Source organism: Streptopelia decaocto (genome assembly GCF_964273445.1).
Source record: "Streptopelia decaocto genome assembly, chromosome: 1".
NCBI classification, from domain to species: Eukaryota; Metazoa; Chordata; class Aves; order Columbiformes; family Columbidae; genus Streptopelia; species Streptopelia decaocto.
The window spans coordinates 12,148,949-12,170,262 of NC_138663.1; the positions used below are offsets into that span (position 1 = coordinate 12,148,949).

Sequence of the window (21,314 nt, forward strand, 5' to 3'; positions counted from 1 at the left end):
TGGTTGTAGAATCATTGAATCATTGAATACCAGGCTAGAAGAGACAACAAGGATCATTTGGTCCAAACTTTCTTGACAAAATCACAGTCTAGACAAGATGGCCCAGCACCCTGTCCAGCTGAATCTTAGAACTGTCCAATGCTGGGGAATCCACCACTTCCCACATCCCTGGAGGTGATGCTGAACAGCCTGCTGAGCTGTTGTTTGGTGTGGGGAAGCTCTCTGGCTGTCTGCTCACCCCAGGAACAGTCTCTATAGGCAGGTTACTTCCACAAGTCAATGCTTTTTTTTGAAATTCAAAAGTTTGTTAGTCACTCATGTTTTTCTTCTAGGGCAAAAATAGGAAAAATCCAGATGATACTCTAAGCAGAAAACAGTATGCAAAGTATGTGATCCACAGGGAAGTAAATCTAAGAAACTACTACATACTGGACTCTCCAGAAAACTTTTGATGTTGGATATTTAGTGATGAAACTTTCCTAGCTTTTAATCATATGGAAGTGCCCAAATGTTGTTGCATTAGTCGACAGATTTCTGGATAAAACCTCTGTTTTTACTACAGTATAATTGTGGGTACAGCTAATATCCTGCAATGTAGTCAATTAAGAGTGCCCATGTGCATCAACTTTAGCTGATTTTTTTAATTTCAGCTGTGCATTGCAGAAGAAAAATTAAGGTCCAAATATAGAAGTTTACATTAAGTTTCTTAGTATGTGTCCTCAATAGTCTAAAGGACAAAAAAAAAAAAAGATATTGAGGAACAGTTGCTGCTCCCACTAAAATCAATGATGTGTCTTATTGAAAGCTCACTGAAATAATGAGAAAAAGAGAAACCAATGCTAAGTCACTGTTTACAACTTGAAATTTATAATTCAATTTAAATAGCCTTCTTGTGAGTTTCATTCCTGGTAATAGTGTGAGAAGCAGAGAACGAATTCAGAAGAATTAAGAGTTCAAAATGAATTAAAAAAAAAAAAGAAAAGAAAAAAAAAGGGGAGGGCATGAATTATGAATGCATGATAATGTTTGACCTATTGGAAAACAGTGATTATCACAAGGTAAAAGAGGAATAGCTTGTCTTGGAGCAGCCAGTAAAGGACTTTATATAATCAGTGAATTTTTTTTCAAGGAGATTTAAGGGGTTTCAAATCCCTCCCATTAAAAAACATTGGTGTCTGAATTTGCCATCTTTGGCTGCCTTTTTCATTACTAAATAGTATGTACACCAGGCTAACTTGAATGCTCACATTAGCATGACATCTACTTCTCTACCTTGACTGTGGTGAGATCCTATGGCACAGATGTCTGACTTTCAGATGTCTAGAGTGAGGCAGCTCCCCAGACATCGTTACTGAGTGAGTGTTAGTATCTGATCCAAGAGAAGTACCAGTAATATATGGATGTCTAAAGCTTAGCCACTGCCTTTGACAAACATCCATCCTTATGACAACTATTTAATGTTACCTCAGATTCCACTGATTTAAAAGCACAAAGTACTTTAATATCAAGAAATGTGAAATAAACTGAAGCATAGGTGCTTTTGCACAGCAGTCCTACAGAATATGTTATGAAATGATGATTTTTTGCTTTGCTAGTTGTGGACTCACAGTGCAGTACCCAGATTAATCACACAGCAAATTGCAAATGGTGTTCAGTGGTTCAACACTAGAGAGACGGGCAAAGTCTCAGAGAAGATCATAAAGTGAAAAGGCATGAAGACATAGTATGCGTCAGACAGTTACCCCAGCAAACTGTCCTCACAGAAGAGAGGAATTCATCTAACCATGCCTATGTTCTTGTCATAGACATTTTGGACAGCACATGGCATGGAGCTGAAGCAGAGTAGTAAGTTCAAAGTACCAGTACTGTTCATGTAGACATTGTCTCCTAGTCCTGATCCCTGAATACTTTCATTCTGATACTTCTCTGCATGTAATCCTTTATCTGGGAGTATTCTAGAAAAGTATTCTGCAAACATCAAGAAAAGAAAGCATTAGTTTACTTTCTGGCATATACTTTAATATAAGTTAGTGATATATCCTCACCTGTCCTCCTTCCCTTTCCATAGATGTAATGTGGATTGGTAATACTGCTGAGAAACACACAATTTTGATATCAAGACATTACTAAAGCCATTTCTGAGCCAAACTAAGATAGCTGGATATGAGAAAATGGAAACATTTAGGAACAGCCCTCAGCTTTAGAGAAACAATATATTTTGACTGAGTTAAAGGATTTTTTTTTCATATAACTAGAGCTAACACTTCACTGAAGATATGCAGTGTTCCCTGTAGAGAAACTCTTTCCATGAACTCTGAAGCACCTACAGTTATGCACTAGTTTTCAGATGTTGTAGTGCAGTACCTGCTCCTGCTGAACCAAAAATATGAATGCCTTTAAATATAAATAAACTGTGCGGTATGCTGGACAAGAATTAACTCCACTGATTTTCACAAAGATGACTGATGGCACAGTTTCCAATCCTGTGGTCCCAAAATATATGCAGTTCTCACTGTCTTTTTGTGAAAGGTTTGCATGATTTAATATGAAGACTGTTCTGAGATCTCAGAAAGAAAAATATTCAGTAAGAAAAATATTTTCGACGTAAAGTACATTAACAATTGATCATAGTCAAAAAAGGAAAAGGCAAGAGAAGAAAGGGGTATGCTGGAAGGAGAAAACTGTAAATTGGGTGGTGTGAAACTGTACGGCACTTAGCATTCTGGTTTAATTTTCATGCTGATTTGAAGGTGTTACAAATCATCTTCAATATGAAGCAACAGTTCACTGAAAATTTGCTTTGTGTTGTTCAGAGTTTTAATGCTCTGAAAATAAGTTTTTCACAGAAATAATGGGATCTGAGATTTGAGCTTACTTTGTTTTTTTTTAATTATCCCCAGCCATCATAAAAAAATTAGGGGAGAAAAAAAAAAAGGAAGAGACTGTTTTGTAGGTGTCCTTAAGGAAAATTTATAAAGTTACTTCCTACTTTATAAAGGTACTTCCTGCAGAGATTATGCTTCTTCCCATGCAAGGTACAGAGAAGTCTGTGGATGAAAATTGTATTTCTGTGTGGAGATGGGAAGTTACATGCACTCCTCTATAACTAGTGCTCTATCAATGCCCAGTTCCCAGAGCAGGCAAAATGGCATGAAAAGAAAATAGAAGTCTACAACGGTTTTCATGATACTACTTAAGTTATAAACTGTGTCTATTCCCTAAAGTTCATAACATCTAATAGCATTTCCCAGTGTGAGATTATTTATTCCTGTATTCCCTGCAGCATGGCTGTGGAAATTTTGTGCGTGTGATACAGTCGTACAACCGCACACACCTGTATGTCTGCGGCAGCGGTGCCTTCAGCCCCGTGTGTGTTTATGTCAACAGAGGACGCAGGTCTGAGGTAAGTCTCTTTTCATTTTATCTCCTTACTTTGTGGTGGGCCTTGCTCATGTTATGCAAACCTCTAAATTTTGAAAATGCCAAAATCAATGATCCAAATAAATTCCTTCACTCACGTTAAATAGAAAAATAACAAAGATAGTTTACTGACCTGCTACCAGCAAGAAGCAAAGCCATGATCAAAAGCCATGCCTCAAATATGATGGCTGTCCACAATTTCACAGTCATACCATGTGCTGGGCTGCATTTGATACTACTTTTTATTTGAGGTTGTCTGGTGAATTCATTCCTACTGTTTGGTGGAAAAATTGCCAAGAAAAACTTGAAAGGAAATAGCCAATTAGATAAAAAGTAAACTATGCAGTCCACTTTTTATAGCATCCATGTGTTACTTATTATTGGGAGAAGCCCTTCAGTTGGCCAACTAGTCAGGGATGTGAAGGTTTGCTGCACTTCAACTTAATACCCAGTAGATGCAATCCCAGTTCAGGCAACTTTCATCTGCTGCACAGTTTTTGCTCCAGTATATTCTGCTGTGATGAAGTCAGTAAGTTTTCTCATCACTGTGAGATCTTCTAGGGTGTAAATCTCATTTTGTCTAGATAGATCTTCAGTTTTTCTAAGTTCAGTTTCACTGTATATTTTCCATATACAAAGTACCAGATGTTTCATAAGTATATTGTCCAAGTTTCCTGGTTTGAAAATGAAATGTTTGTTTATGTGCAAATGTAATAGGTAATAAATTAAGCAACCAGAAGGAGAAAGAAAACCACCTAACTGAGATCCAGCACCTCAGTAGCTTTTGGGTCAGATTCATGTCTGCAGGCCCAGGGTTGTGCAGTATGTTTTCCTGTAGAATGTGGAAGCAGATGTGTTGGGAAGGAAGATCAAAGAGTGCTACCTGGAGCTTTGCCATGTGAGGGCAGCTTAAAAAGCTGGGCTGGCTTCTAGGGAAGACACTGGGAAATTCATCATTGATTTCACTGGAATGGGATGGGAATTCTGGCCAAGACCCAAGACTACTGCAGAGGCTGCCAGAGAGGTGATAAATCATTGTTTCCCCAGGTAGGTTTGCATGGGATGATCTCAGTGACTTTTGGTAGTTCCCTACCTGGCTCCAGCCTCCTTAACAGAGTATGTAGTCTGAATCACTGCAACTTCAGTCCTAATGAATGATCTAAAAGTAGAGGTTCATAGGCCTGGATTTAAAACACAGGCAAGCAGAACTGAACAAGTAAATCCATCCTTTTGGTTAGTGGAGTCTGCATTAACTTATTTTGATGTGTTTTGAAACTGAGGTCAGCTTTCTTCAGCATTGTCCTATTTCTTGACAAATTATTTAAAACATAGAAAGCAATCTCATTTGTCTCTAATTAATGCAATATTCCTTTATTAGCTGAAGTACTAGTACTGTAGCCCAGATAACTTTGAATCTCATTATTTTAGGGTTTGTGTAAAAGAGAGTGGGAGGGAGGGGAAGGGTGGGAAATGACATCTCATGATGACGCAAGATATTCAATTTCTTAAGTTAAAAATAAAGGAACAAGTCTTGGAAGAGCAGAATTGGCTTCACTTAGCCTGTCTGTATAGCTACATGCCTATGATCAATTGATTAAATAAACTGCTGTTTCAGACGTCTGGAGTCTTTCAGACACTTGACTGTAGGCATTGCATGCTCAAAGCCGTTACTGTACAGGCCAACAATAGCATAACAGTTTAAAACCAAGCATTTCCTTTTGAACTCCTTGCATATATCAGTTCACAACTAATTAATAGACCAGAATAAAGAACTATGTAGTGCTGATGGAACTACTGAGAACTCTTTTTTTTTCTCTGCTTTTATCATTTCACCTTTAATTTTGCACAGTTTTCCATGCATATAAGGGTGTTTTTGCACATACAAAATAGATATTTTAGAAAGCACATCTGTTTTTCTCTGGAAGCTACAAAGCCTGACAGTAAGAATCGTATCCAACAATCATTAGAAAACTTGGTTTGCTCTTTTGTCTCCATGATTCTACATAATCTCAAAAAAGGCAGCTTCCTTGATGAGGCAAAGTGTTGTTCTTTTCCTTGAAATAGAGGTTAAAAAAAATAATTAATTTTCTTGCTTGGCACACTTGATGCTTTGGTCTTTAGTAATGACCCTCTTATTCACCCAAATATATTCTAATGTCAAAATAAATATAAATAGAAGGAAACGTAATCACTATGTGAATTAATTATAGGCTAAAAAGTAGTTTAATATATATGAAAATTAAGTGTAATCCTGGAGTTAATTTAATCGTGCAGTTGTGGGCATTTTGAATTGGTAAGTAGTAGTATAATATAGTAAATATGGATTAACATCAAGCTGCATATTAATCTAGAAGTAAAACAACACCAAAAACCCCAAGATCATATTAGAAACTTCATACTTATGTTTTAATATTGTTTAGCTTGCTTATTACTGAAGAAGTAGACAAGATCTCTGTGATTAAATTAGGCAAAACAGAAGAGGGGGAAAAGGGATTGGGCATAATAGGGTATGAAAACTTCCTGCTGTAGGTGAGTGTTTCAGGGTGGTGGAGCCTCCAGTTCCCTGTTGCCAAATGGCTGCTCAGTGATCTGTGTGGCATCCCCATTCCCCCGTGATTTACATTAATTGTTATAGGGAATATAAGAGTTACTGCCCTTAGCTGAATAATTAATACATTGGCATCTACATCACAGAAGACTTTTTTTTGAGTTTTCATCAGCTACTTTTTTCTGTTGAAATGGGGATGTTTTAAGTTTGGGTGTTGTTGGGTTTTAGTTTCGTTTTTGTTTTTCTCTGCAGTTGTGTCTTTAGGCCTTTCATTAAAGATTAGGAATTTTTTAGAGGAGGCTAGGAGCAAGTTGTTTGTTTGGTATACAATGGTATGTGAGTAGATCTGACAAATCAATGTCTCTGCCCTTACTGGCTATAGTTTTAGGGAATGGACTTGAACCTGAGTCTCCTCCTGCTCAGCATATTGTGCTCTTCAGTATTGCTGGGAATCAAGAAGTGAAGAGGTGCTCCAAATTGGGTGAATTTTCTAAAGATATTTAGACTACTTGCATTTCAAGATGTAATCCTGGTTGCTTCTACTTTGCCAAATAGTAATTTCCTACTTATACACCACATAAAATATAAACAAAGCTTTATACCGAGATTCCTAAACAGCAAAATTTTCCAACAGATTTCAGGCTACAACAAGATATATTGATAAATCACCTGTCACTACTGAAGTGGAGCTCTACACATAATCCAAGAGATGATATTGAAAAAAATAAGCATGATTTAGGGGATTTTTGGAGGTCTGATAGCTCAGGAAAGAGCAAATGATCTATACTGTCACCAAGTTATGGTTGTCATAAAAGGTTTTTCTTTACTACGTATTATTGTTCTAGTAGGTTTATTATAATATCCTAGACAGTAACACCATGTATTCAGCAAATGATAAATAACTTCAAAAAACCAGAAGTAATCTCCACAGATGTTATTGCAGAGGTCAGTAAACCTCTCCAAAGCATAACTGCCTAGAGGGAAAAATTCTCTGTTTCAGTGTATTGAATTTATAACAAGAGTCATGAAAATAACTGGGTACCAATGAAAACTTTGTCTAAAAAGATGATGAAATTCTGAATAGAAAAGCTAAACTGCTGATAGCACAGCAAAAGTGCCCAGTAGTGTTGAGAACTGTTGATACTAGAAACGGCTGAGCATAAAAATCACTTTACATCTGATGGTTTCTTAAATGAGAAGTGACACACGAATCTACATTGCAGGAACAAATCTTCAAGATCGACTCCAAGTGTGAATCAGGGAAGGGACGCTGTTCTTTCAACCCTAATGTGAACACGGTGTCTGTTATGATCAGTAAGTAAAGATACCCCAAGTTGCTGAGGTCTAAATGTGTGTGATCATGCATGGTGTGGATTGACTGGATGGCTGAAATGAGCTGGACACAGAATTCAGCCTCCAAGGAGCCTTTTGTCTGGCTGATGGGCAAAAGGGTTGAGTCCATCCTTGTTTCAAGGTTCTCATGAAGCTAAGGTGGGTGTACAAATGAGATGCAGAAATGAGCTGTTGAAGGGGAGAAGCAGAAAACACAAGATTGTCCCTTTTCCAGCTTACACATTTTTTCCCAGGGTCAGTTTCAACTTTTCATTACCCTGTCTAGCATTTCATGTTTGAACAGTTTCTGACCTTGTTCATCCTGACAGCACTTGTGTCTCATTTAATTATTTGTAAAATCTCAGAGTAGCCAGGGAAAGAAAGCCTGAAGACTTTAGTTACTTTGAATTTCATTTTTGTTGTCATCTCTGCTGTAGAGCCCACCAGCTATTGCTAGGCTCTTCACTCTTCAGTTGGCTTTATACCCAACCAATTTTGCAATTTTCTTCCATTTGAAAGCCCAGAAAGTAGTACAACTGACACACCTCAAATATTCTTATGGATTGGTGATGATTGGACTCAGTGACTGTAAGATATATGCCATACAAAGAATAACTGCAGTGTCTACTGCACTCCTAACTGAAGACTCAAAGGGGACATACACTTTATGCAACCTAAGTCATCAGTAAAAGATTTTTTTTTTCAACCAAGAGTTACCATCTTACATATATATATAGTGTAACCCAACCTTTTATGTTTGCTGCATGCTCACAGACTTCTTGTACCAAAGGCTTGATTTTTCAACATGTGCCTACTCCTTGCTATATGTTTTGCTATGAAGGAAACAGCAGTTGCACAGATTTTTCAGGCTTTCTTAGCAAATAAAACTTAGTGCACACAAGTATTGCATATTTCATCCAAGGTCTACAAGGGCACAGTGTGTGTGTTTCTTCCATTGAAATAAACGACAATTAGATATTGTGCCAGATAATTCCCTTAAAGTTGGAGTCTTGTGGAGCTTAAAAAAGTGCCATATAATCTATGCTACATGGTCTGTTAAAATATAATTTAACTTTTTTCTTTTTTTTAATTCGCCATTGCAAATATGTTTACTACAGAGGACAAGTAATTTCATTCACAAGTGTGTGCACTGAAGCACCTTTAGAAGACAGGAAAATTCTACCTAGACATGTCTCTGAACCTTGGCTTCACTTATATCTTTATCTTATCAGTGATCTATGATCAATGTTTACAGATACTCACTGTGTAAAAAAAATGTTTGCTCAAAGTCAGTGCTGGATTAATCCACTGCTACTCATTGCTGTTCTGGTATTTTTAAGTGAATCATCTGTCATTAAAAAACAAGGTTTTTTATCCTTGTTCCTTCTGGATTCTATGAAACACCATTAAGGTACATAAAAGTACATTGTTTCTGAATTACTGTATATACAGTAAGCTATTTTTCAATACATCTGTGACAGCTTTGTTCTTCTTAGTAGACTTCAGGTTAACTTCCTTGATGTCTCAGTTATGTGACTGAAGAGGCCATCCCTAGTGTTTTACTTATCTTTCATGATGTAATTAATCTACAAAGTTTAAATTATTCTGCAAAGGTTGCATTCCTTTTCAAAAGAGTCCCATAGATTGAGTTTTGTACTTTCTCCCTGATACTACAAAGTCCAATCACTTCAAAAACATTAAACTTAACAGAATTTAGCCTGAATATCCATATCAGAAAAGGGAAGATTTTGTAAATCTCAGCTTAAGTCAAAATGCAAGGCCTAAACTGATGGACTCTCTTCTGAGCATTCTTCTGCAGGAGGAATTCCTTCTCCTCACTTCAGAAGGTGGGAAATACTGCCAGACTGGGTGACTCTTCAACAACATAACCATTTTTAGATATAACTGCAATTTCTTGACAGTTTTGAGCATCACTGACCTAGAATACAGCAGGAAATCTGATTCATCCTTCAAGGGAAAGTGATGCTATAAAACCAAATTTGAACTTGATACAATTTGCCTTTGTACAAAGATACTTTTGCATCAAAGCAATGAAAAATGTGCTTTGAAGACGCTTGACATAACTAACATGCAGGATACATGTCTCTCTCCATACCAAGATTCTGAGATATTTATAAAAGCAGGCATACCTCATCAATTCAGTAATTCCCCCAATAACAAAGAGAAGTAATGTGAACTGGTTGTGCTGAGCAGACCAAGCGCTGTGTGGAATTTAAGAATTTAACCCAAAGGATGTGGAGTTGACAGATGTCATCTAATACATGATTATCAAGTAGATGCTGGGAATGCTTAAGACATAACTAATAACATTGATATGTAATAGGATTAAAATTACATAGTGGAGTACGATTGTTAAAGTGTATGCACATGTGTATATGCATGGAGCTGTACATAACTTTTAGGGTGAACCATAATCATGATCTCTTTCAGACAATTTATTTCGTAAGGATAAAGGTCTGATGAATTGAGACAACAAGACCAGTATACAAAATCAGTCATAAATCAGTATAGATCTAACATCGTTCTGTCAGTACATGCTCAGGACGTAAATGCTTCACAAACATGCAGCAAAAGCATTGTTCAAATCCCCTGTGTATGAATCTTGTCATCACTGGGAGAGATGAGAGCAGAAGAGAGGCTGCTGGCTGCTCTGCAGGGGTTCAGCTCAGGCTGTAGCCAGCAGTAAAAAAACAAAACCTACAGAGTTTTAATCTTCTCATGAGCCAGTAGTCTTCCATATTGATGCACACACACACACACACACACACACACACACAGAGCATAAAAATAGCCTCAAGTGCTTCTGAACCTTGCCAGCTTGACCACACTCTATGGGTAGTCCAGGAATCCAGACAAAAACATCAATCAAAGGACCCAGCTGTACTGGAATGTATTCAGCCACCACTCCCACTCTGAGAGTTTATTTTAGCTACTGTTTTCTGCTCTGGGGTTTCATTGTCATTAGTCAGTGGAAATTGCTTGGTTATTCACGGAGTAGAAAATGATAGTAGTATATGTAATTAGAATTATAATTATATATACGTGTATTTTTGCATACACGCAGACTCGCACAAACACAGATATACATCCTGACTGCTGGCCTGAGTTTTCAGCCCTGCACAGGGAGCTAAAGTTCATAGTTCTGTTAATCTAAGAGTTGCGTGTCTGATTCTGTTCAAGCATAATGACCCTATACTTAGAATCAAGTACATAAAAGGGGATAATCGTTGCTCCTTATTTCTCTGTATAAAGTTCAATAATATGATTGTCTGGCCTCTGCAATAATGAAGTCACTTGAGGCTGCCTGAGGCAACCTTAAAAATACTGTTGCTAAAAATTGGCACTGATCTGTTGACTGCAATAGATGTTGTGCCAGTTTACACCAGCAATAAATTCAGCCCAGTCATTTTGTCTACTCCCATATCAAAAGAAGCTTTTTGAAGTACTTATTTAAAAAACTGAATGTGATTCTTTTTGATAATACTAGTCTGATGTACAGTTCTGCTGTTGCTGTTAATTATATAGTTTTAAGCAAAATCTGATTATTCTTGTGCATTCTATATTGTCTTTGTAAATGAGAGAAAATCCTCATTTCCATGACCCAATATTTATCTGTATAGACTCCTGTGTAAATAAAGAGCTATTGAGTTTAAAATAAAAATAGATAAGTGAATATGGATTTCCCAAAAGCCATAACAATGCATTTGATTTGTCCCTTTCATTTCAATCTTTGCAGATGAAGAGCTTTTTTCAGGGATGTATATTGATTTCATGGGGACGGATGCAGCCATTTTTCGGAGTCTGACCAGGAGGAATGCAGTGCGAACCGACCAGCACAACTCCAAGTGGCTGAGTGGTGAGATGACTGTTTTACCCAAGCTCTTAATGGTTTTCACAGAGATTCTGCTTTCTTTTTTTTAAAATAAAGAGCTCCTCTTTCAAAGAGTTTTTCTCTGAATTTAATTTACGGAGTTGAACCATGAAGAAATGTGTGTAAATACATATTGTAGAAAATCCAGAAAGGATTCACTACATGAGCCAACCTCTTAGACTACCCCACCTGATGGCCTTTTTTTGCATTAAGGCTGAACCAAGCTATTAAAGGGAAAGTATATAAAACTTTCCAAATGGCAAGTGGTCAGACAATCTGACTTCTGTGGAAGAGCCTTCTTCACCTCCAATGCATCAGACATTGCCTTAAATTAGACTGCTTGATTTTAAGTCTTTTTTCTAATGAATTACCAACTTCATTTAATTTGGGCTGGTCCAACTCTATACAGAAGACTCACCGCCTTCAAAATATGTGCAGAAGACAGTCCTATTATCAGAGAAGTCAGTGATAATTATTACCATTTATTTCAGTGGTAAGAAATAAATTAGCAAAACACAGTAGGAAAACAATTTCTCTTGGCTTCACTGAAGTCAATGTGAAAATTCTCCCTGACTTTACTGGTAAGAAGACATCTTCTAAATAAATTATTTTGAATTAAAATGGTGTTCAGCCCTCTGAGCAGAGATAGATGTCAAAGGTTACAGAGAAACTAACATAGCAGTTCCAGTTTAAAAAAGCCTTCAGGTATAAAAGTTATATTATTGTGGTTTTGTCTTGACTATTTTTAGGGTGACTCTTGTTATTCCTGCATGGCTGTGAATACAGGGAACTCACAGGATTGCAATCAGAATAAATACAGTTCACTATGAATGGGAAACTATGTCTGTTTTCTATTTTTTATTCTGTTTGCTATATATTCTTACACTTATCTGCACACCCCAAAGTATGCACCCTAAACTGAGTTAGGAAAATAGAACCATTAAAAAGCTTAATTTCTGAAAAATCTGCCTGTTACATATACTCAGAACAAGTACTTGACAAGCACAATTTATTTCCATGTTCTTTTAGAGTCAGAGTCATGACACTTGTTATATTGAGAATGGGCTTACATGAATAGAAAAATGCTGCAGTCTAAAGTTGGAGATCCAACCTTTGTATCAGATTGTTTGAAGATTTGTACTGGATTTCAACTGATCAAGCAATCTTGTATGATCATTGAAAAGACACAGCCTTCATGCAGGAAACTTCTTCCTTCAGACAAAGGAGAAGGTCCTCTGAGCACTCTCACTACTATCCATTTTATTTTAGCATAGGAAATTGCCAAAAACATACATCCTGCAGGTATTGACACCAACAGGGTTGGCTGCCTAATAAGGAATGGCAAGAAACTAGTGCATAGTCAACTTCATGTCATAATGTACATTTTATTATAAATTACATTACATTTTATATTACACTAGTGTTTCTTTACAGTATTTTATCAGCCTCTGATATTAACTCAAATGCTGTTCAAGCATTTGCATATTTTGCTTTTTTCAGTGTTCCAACAGCTATTGTCTTCTCATGCATTTTTAAAGTACCTTATTTATTATTTTCCTAAAGAGTCTTTCAGCACCTTACTTTCATATTTAGCCTCCATGAGACTTTCCTTAAGTGCCCTGGTAACACAGTGGTTCTTCCTTCTTATTCCTCCAAGTCTTTGAATCTCTGCAGTAATCTAGTACTATTGTTTCTGTACTTGAATTACTTTTCTGAAAATCTGCTGTGGGATAAAATATGAGGATGCAGAAACTTAAGGCTGACATCAAGAAGACATTTACCTGGTGAAATCTGGTATATCCACACATGAGGGTAGAGCATGTAGCCTAACCTGCCACAGCAGTACCCCTAAATGCATTATGTAGCATTTCCTTGAAGCAGTCTGTAACTGTCAAATAATTATTTGATTATACTGATACATCTTTTGGTTTCATCTTTTTGGTATGCTGTTTCATTTCAGAGCCTATTTTTGTGGATGCTCATGTTATCCCAGATGGCACTGACCCCAACGATGCCAAAATCTACTTCTTCTTCAAAGAGAGACTCACAGACAACAGTGGCAGCACAAAGCAAATTCATTCAATGATTGCAAGAATATGCCCAGTAAGAATTATTATGTTTGCCAGGTTGTTGGGACAAGCTACTAGTGTGATATGATAAGCTAAAAGATGAAATGACTGAAAAGCCTTTGATTTAAATTTGAAACAAATTTCCTGGTTTACCTTCCACATTCGTAATTAAAAAGAGCTGTTACTGAACACACAGATAGGGTCTGGGTCTGAACATGATATGTACATCTGGCTATAACTATAATGACACAGAAATTAAGATATTTAGAAATTTGTTTATCTCTTTGACTGACTTGGAGGAGTTACCAGTGTTGAATTTCCAAAGTTGCCATCCTTGCATGAATGAAGTATGTTCTTTGCTTAGAAAAAAGGAATAATAAGACAGTGAAGTCTTTTGTGTGCACACACACAAACACTCAAAATCTTTGAAACACATTGAAATATCAGAGCAAAGCTTTTAAATCAGTTGATTTAACTTTCAAATATTGTTTTCATTTTTACAATATCTGTCCTTTCTGAGTTCTTGCAATGATGTATGTGTGAGCCTAACTTAACAAATGTGCACAGGAAAATTAAATTCAAGAAATATGGCTACTCCTGTGCAGTATTTAATTTATTATCACAGTGCTCCTCATTGTCTCTATTTCCTTTTTCATATCAACATATCAACTGTAGCTGAAAAATTACTGAAAAAGCTATTAATATTTCTGTTGAAATGGATTTTTTATTTTGATCAGAGAAAAATTATAAGTGCATAATTACTGCTAGCCTTTTTATTCATTCTTTTTGAAAGGTTCAGGAATGTAGTTGTGAGTGTTTGTGTATTCCTTGTCTTCAATCTGAGTCTTCTTTAGAATCTGATGCTTTGTGTTGTTGTGCATAGGTGTAAGGGCGTGTTTGGGATTGTGTTAAACTCCTTCCCTAGCAATGTGATGAGGCATGTGATCTCTTTTATAATTTCTGTTTTCTATATTTTTGTGAGGGTGTCCAAATGCCTTTTTGAGTATTTTGCAAGATGACATTTCACACAATTATAGCTCTGTTTGTTATTGTTATTGTAATAATGAAGTCCAGATGATTTCTGAAAGGCCTCAGCCTGTTTAGGCTTACGCTGAAGCCAGTAGCAGAATCCCAAAGCCAATGAAAAAAAATCTGAGCCAGCCATATTTGTAAACTTGTATTCAAATGTTCATATATCAACACCTTTGTGACTGGCCAAATATGTTTATGCAATGGTACCAAAAGAAACCCCCCTAAAAGACACCTTGTGGGTCACCCAAAAGGTCTGATTACCAGCTCCAGGAACACCAGTGAAGCATGCACAGCATTACACCGAAATCAGGTTTGCCTAGCTTCTACATTTCCTTTTTCCCTTTCCTTGGGTGACATTGTGTGATGCGGTTAGGAAGATACTGCACTTATCTAAGATGTTCACCAGCAGAATGAGGCAGGAGCTGCACCATCTGGTTTAGCAGTTGCTGTTTCCACCTTGCACTGGAGAGAGATGGAGAGATCCTTGAGCGAGCTGTGGCCAGGCCAGCTCTGGACCAAGCTAGCAGGACTTGCAACAGTGCAAACCCAGCTTGACCCATGCTAGCCATCATTTCTGAATTTGGTTGAGAGCATCCAACTCATGGGCCCACATGGCTTACTAGGTCAGATGCAGCTATACTGCTGCTAGGATTAGAAGATACATCCTCCCATAGGACTGTTAGACCTTTAAGAGGTATCATGGACTTCTTCATGCTAGATGTCATGAAATGATACAGGTCTCCACAGTCCTTCCCAGTCACACCTACACACAGTGCTGCTGCACAAAATCTACTGCCCAACCCTCCCAAGCCTGCTAGCCCAGCACAGAAAGTCTGCTCAGAAAACTAGTTCTTGTTTTTCCTTTTTCTGGAGCGTTTAGATTAGGGGATTTTGTTTAGGCATATCTGCTTTTTAATAACAAATAAGACAGCATAATTCTTGAGATGATGGGTCAAATTGACCTGAAGAAAATGTGGGAAAGCCCAGTAAAATGTTCACTGTGTTGTATTTTTTTTTTTTTTTCTAAAAATATTATTGCTTTCCAGAATGACACAGGTGGTCAGCGTAGCCTTGTGAACAAGTGGACAACATTCTTGAAAGCAAGACTTGTATGCTCAGTAATGGATGAAGATGGAACAGAAACATATTTTGATGAATTAGGTATGGCAAGAAAATCTCTTTAAAAGTTCTATCTAAATCTTGCACCCTGTGAATTGTTAATTATTGATGTTCATGCAACTCTTTAGTCAAGTTGTCACAGTAAAATCTTAGCCTTGTAGAAATTCACGACAAAATTCCCCTTGCAGTTTTATGACAGGAAATGAAAATATTATTCATAAATCTCTCTGGGTAATTAGCATTATCTTTGAAATAAAAGTAATCTTGACTATGTAAAGAAATCATATATGTAAAGAGGTAATACTTGGAAGAGAACATGGAAGTGAAGACTATTGTTATTTTGTTCCTAGTTAGGATTATGATAGAGGGTCTTTTAACATACATCCCTTTGAAAAATTTTCTTATACCACTGTGTAACATACAGCTTTTCTGCAATACAGTTTTTCTTTTTTTGATCGATGGGTAGAGGCCTCAATTTGATAGTTCAAGATAATACTAATAAATCCTGTTACTGGCACTAGCAATAATACATTGAATAAATATTCCGTGAATATTCCATACAACAGTTACAAGCTGTATAAGGAATTAATAGATGCATATCTTGATACATAAGTGCCAGACAACATTATTAGAAAGTTTCAAATTCTATGTTGTCCACAGCTGTGACATACAAAGTCATAGTTCTAAATTCAGGTATTGGAAGATCTGGGATGTGTGTAAATATAAATAATTTAAATAGCTATTGGGCCCCACACTGTGGCTGCATCTGATTCTGACTTTCTCTCCATTGTAATCTCTCTCCTTTTTCTCTGTCATTGTTCCTGATTCTCATTGTAGCAAATGGGGTTTTGAGTATTTTTTGCTTTATGTCTTTACATTTGGTGTACTTGCTTTGATTCAAAGTTTTGATACAACATGATGGGCCTAGGAGCAGATCCTAATGGAGTAACTATAAATATGCAAGGTGCTGGGAAGACTGAATTTCAGAAGTTCCTAGTGCCTTCAGGCATTGCCACAGCAACTGGTTCTTTCAGAGTTGTGATTTACCAGCCCACTCCTCTTCAACAAAACTGCAGGACAACTGCTTTTAGTTTTCTGTATGATAGAACGGAGGACCATCCAGAATAGGAGACAATGTCCTCATGCTGGGCTCTCAGCACAATCCTGTAGCAAAGAGGAAGAATACAACTACAGCTAGAAATTCATGTATAATACAGAAGTATGTAGCACTGCCAGTCCTGCATGATGAAGTCTTTTACTTCTGATATATTTAACAGAAAGTTTAAAAATTTCAGAGAGTTAATGAAGGAGCCACATAAATTTATGGAAAGCTAAAGACCAGATTTTATGACAAAAGCTCAAACAGTTCAGTCTTCTTACGTGTTTTAAAATAAATTTAAGAGGTAGTTTGATTAGTGTTAGTAAAAACATTTGTAAGGAAAATCTGTCAGAAATTAAAGTCTTTTTCACTGAAGGGTAAAAAAGATGTAATGGTGTGCAAATTCAGTTCAGTGAGCAGGTTTTGCATTGTGCAGTCAATGAATCCCTACAGAACAGAAGCTGGGAGATTTACATCTCTCTGTGCCTTCACTGCAAAGCTGTGTCTCATGCATATTGTGTTGAAAATGAGCTAGTGATGGCATCTAGAGTGTGTACTAGATGATAAAACACCTAATTGTCCTGCTTTGGATTATATCTGTCTGTCGGAACTCTCTGTCTTTGACCTACTGCAACTTAAATGTTTGCCTACTGTTGAGCAACCTGTTGAAATGAGACCCAGCTGAGAGAAATGTGAGACGTGCATCCTGAACATGTTTGAAAATCTTTGCCTTTTGTCTTCATAAAACTAGATGGCGTGGAGTTCATTTCCAAAACTGTTTCGTAATGTTCAAGTGCTAGATTTATGTATATGCTCCATTCATATGACAAGTCTGCTTTTTCGCATTCAAGTCTGAGATAAAACTACTGTTGGCTTCAGCAGGAATAAAATCATACTTTAAACTGGGAAATAATTTTTTATTAACATTCAAAATGTTTTCTCTTTTTCCTTCCTTTTCTTACAGAGGATGTGTTTCTTTTAGAGACAGATAACCCCAGAACAACGCTTGTGTATGGAATTTTTACAACATCAAGGTAAATGAGGAGATTTAAAAAAAAATTACTTTTCTGAACTGCACAGTTTTCTACATGAAAACTGAAAGTGATGGTTTGTGGTAAAGGCTGTCCTGTGCAACTTTGTATGTCAGCGATGGCCATTTTTTGCGGGAGTAACGGTCTAAGCATCGTTACTGAGACATACCCGTGTTAGAGCTCTGCTGCTTGGAGCAAACTGCTCCCTGACACACTGTCAGCTGGCACTGGGAAAGCGTTTCCGTGAAGGGCCACATGTTTCCGTCAGCAGCAGAAAGCTAAATGACTTCAACACAGTGAACTCATGTGGCATCTGAGAGCACTTAACACCTCCTGAAGGACATCCAGCACCCCAAAGGATCAAACCGGGAATTCTTACATGAATTCATACAAATCATTTCCAGTCTCTCAGCTGGCAGATGATCGCACAGATGGCAAATCACCCGTGTCAACTTCAGTTGGCTACAAAAAGACAAGCTGATATGGCATTTGATCACCTCCTCGCAGGCTTAAGCTCCCCATTATCAGTCTGTAGTATTCACTTACTTCCCAGTTTAGAAAGCATTCAATGTGCTCCCAAGCGCAGTGGAAGTACCAGATATGGCTGACTATGCTGAAACTCTCCACAAAGATAAACCAACAGGTGGACCAACAGATTCTGCCAGCTTTACTTTTATTTATTTTACTTTTCTCTTCCCCTCACCACAGCAGAGCTACTGCTTAGTGATTTCTGATATGCTATCCTGTATTATTTAGCTGTTATTACTTACCTTCAAAGAGGTCTTTTTGCTTGTTTTAAAATTTAATTTCATTTATATGATCAAATTAGCAATTTATTTAACTTCTTACTAGTAATTCCTTTAATGGAAATTTCCAGTAAAGGAATCCTTGCACAAAAAAATATTTTTTTCCCGATACAAACTTTTCTGTCTTTTTTTCATGTGGATCCAGGGATCTGCTTTCTCAAATGTGTCAACCAGCCAGGAAAATATGATTTTATGATATTTAATTGGTGAAAAGAGAATCCCATAGCTAGTAAACATCTGGTGCTGTCTACATTTTATTATTCCTACTGCACAAAAAGAGAAAATGCTGAGGTTATGTTTAGCAATAAAACCACACTTATGATTAGGTTGTGGATGCAACATGCCTGAGCTGGAAACACTTTTACCTAATTCTCCTGGTATTCCTGAAGTGGAAATGAGGTTTGAATCACAGAACCATATAAGGTGACAACAAAGAGAAAACTTCACATTTTCCTGGCTATCAAGCTGTTTTCTCTCTCTATTGGAGTTTTTACACTCATGCATTTCTGATATCATTAACCACATGGTCTATGCTTGCTTTCTCTTTGCTTGACTGTAGATTGTATGTGTTACCTAGTTACATACAGCGATCTTAATTATTTTTACTCCTTAGCAATTCATTTATATTCGGTTCTGTAGACCTCCAACTCATAACAGCAGCAAGAGAGAAACGTCCAAGCAAATAGTAACTATTAGTACCTTTATCTAAACCATACAGAAGGAAACCAAGTAATATTGAAACAAATTGTTTTGGAAGCATAATCTGCTGTAAATCTAGAATAAAACATCTGGAAAGATTAAATACATTTCTTAAAACCTATTAATACCTACTAAAATTTCCACTAAAATACCATAATCCATCTAAAAGGTTCCTTCTGCTAATCCATATATAGCCGAGGGCAATATGGATCACACTTTCCTTGTTTAGACACTATGTCTAATGTTTTCAGTTTGTTTCTGGAGTGTTTTTTTCTCTTTCAATTGAAAACAGAGGGTCACTTGGCATATCTTCATCCTACAGTTAACATCAGACAGAGTTTAGACTGTCCAGTTTCCACTTTGTTAAGATAAATATCCCAAACCTCACATGAAGTGAGAGAAATAAAAAAAAAAAGGAGTTAATTAACTTCAGTCAGCTTTAGCATCACTCTGGAAATTATTTTCCTAGTGCACTAATCATCATGAGGTGATGGAGGCCACTCAGGCTTGTGCTGGCTGAAGAGACATCTGAGACCACTGCTGAACCCAGAGTGGTGGAAAAATAGGCTCTTCTCATAGGTGATGACCCCCCAGGTTCTCCTCAGGAAGAATCAAACTTCAACCCACTTGAAAGGGTCTTTCTAAGATCAGTTTTGTGGGTGGATTTGAGGACTATATAGGAGTAATTCTTTTAAAGCCACAACCTGTCCTCATTTTGCTTAGAAAAGCTGCCAACAGATTATAATAATCTAGCTAATTGTAATTGTGCTGGATGTTTTGATTAATATTTTAGCCATGTATTTTAGGAGGCTCGTGAAGGTCTTGTGGTTAATATACAGGTAGGGAGTTCTGGAAACCTATGCTGAGCTTGGCAGTACAAAGTTTATAAAACTCTTGTCTCACTGAAGTCAGCAATATTTTTGCCATTGATTTAACTGAGCCCAGATTATATTTCTTTTATATTTAACATTAAGAAATTTTCTTATTCTGCCTGTAGGGTGGTACCTTCCTCCCTCTTTTTTTTAGTTCACTGTTCAAAAAGGTTCTAGGAGTCTTAAGGAGTAATAGTGTATGTTGGAAAGCTAGATTAGTTGATTCTAAATGTATTAAATCCATGCTACAGAAGCATTAAATTCTATTAAATATATTATTTCAGAGGTATCTTTCATCATTGGGCCGTGCAAAATGATGGAAAAGCTGTACAAAAGTTGGTACATTGCAATACTTTTTCCTACTGTCTTCCAGCTCCATATTTAAAGGCTCAGCTGTGTGTGTGTATCATCTATCAGACATCCAGACCGTGTTCAATGGGCCATTTGCACACAAGGAGGGCCCAAACCACCAGCTGATTCCATATCAGGGCAGAATTCCATACCCACGACCTGGCACTGTAAGTACGAAGATGTTTATGCAGGCTTGCCAATTACTTGTCTTTGTTTAATACATAAATAAATATTATTTATCCTAGGAGAATGGACTATACGTGACTATGACTCTTAGTTACTGTTCAGAACAGTTTTATTTGCTTCGCAGCTTGCCATACAAATCACGTAGTACCTGGAAATCTTCTAGAAAGAAACAAAATGTTAATCACTCTTGCTGTTTCTGCTGAAAAGGTTGCAAGAATTATTTCATTAGATGGCAGTCATATGTTTGCATGTGCATTTACATTTTGTGTGTATGTTTGAATGAAAGATAGTTAAATAAGTAAGCATACAAGGACACTGTTGTGTGTTCTGCAGTCTGGAACCAAATGTCTCTAAGTCTGTCTTCAGTGTGTATGAATTTTCCATAGTTCTGTAAAGTTTTGCAGCTCTACGGGGTTACTTGGAAGATGCAGCAGGAGAACAAGGCTTCTGGGACTTGCCATTTGACTAGGTCTGATACCCTGTCAGGCACTGAATCTTAGACGAGAGAGCTTGAAATAGATGAGTTTTCACACCCACCAGTTCATAGAAATCCTCCTTGTTAAGAATGCCTTTGTATACCTTGAAAAGTTTTCAGGGCTTTCTTTCACTTTATCATGGGTAGTAATAATCTTCCAATAAATTCGGTACACCTTTAGAGCTAGCTCTGTTTTCAGGTTTTACAAAAATGTCCCATGAAAGATTTTAAACAAAAATTTTAATCACCTTTATGGTGTATATAAATTGCTGTTGATGCACTTTTGTCTTTATTTATTTATTTACTTATTTCCACTATTCTTAATTTAGATATAGCAGAAGTATGAAGTCTGATCTTTCTAGTTTTAATGAAGAATATATGAA

At 36.9% G+C, this 21,314-nt stretch overlaps 1 protein-coding gene across 1 annotated transcript in view; it reads left to right on the forward strand.

Annotated features, from left to right (window-relative positions):
• Window positions 1-21,314, forward strand: part of SEMA3C (semaphorin 3C) — a 123,662-nt gene that overhangs the window by 72,394 nt on the left and 29,954 nt on the right. Inside the window, exons 5-11 of the mRNA XM_082045430.1 lie at window positions 3,284-3,403; window positions 7,192-7,282; window positions 11,058-11,177; window positions 13,153-13,295; window positions 15,340-15,454; window positions 17,476-17,545; window positions 20,293-20,437. Of these exons, the coding sequence (XP_081901556.1) occupies window positions 3,284-3,403; window positions 7,192-7,282; window positions 11,058-11,177; window positions 13,153-13,295; window positions 15,340-15,454; window positions 17,476-17,545; window positions 20,293-20,437 (804 nt within the window). The remainder of the gene's footprint in view (window positions 1-3,283; window positions 3,404-7,191; window positions 7,283-11,057; window positions 11,178-13,152; window positions 13,296-15,339; window positions 15,455-17,475; window positions 17,546-20,292; window positions 20,438-21,314) is intronic.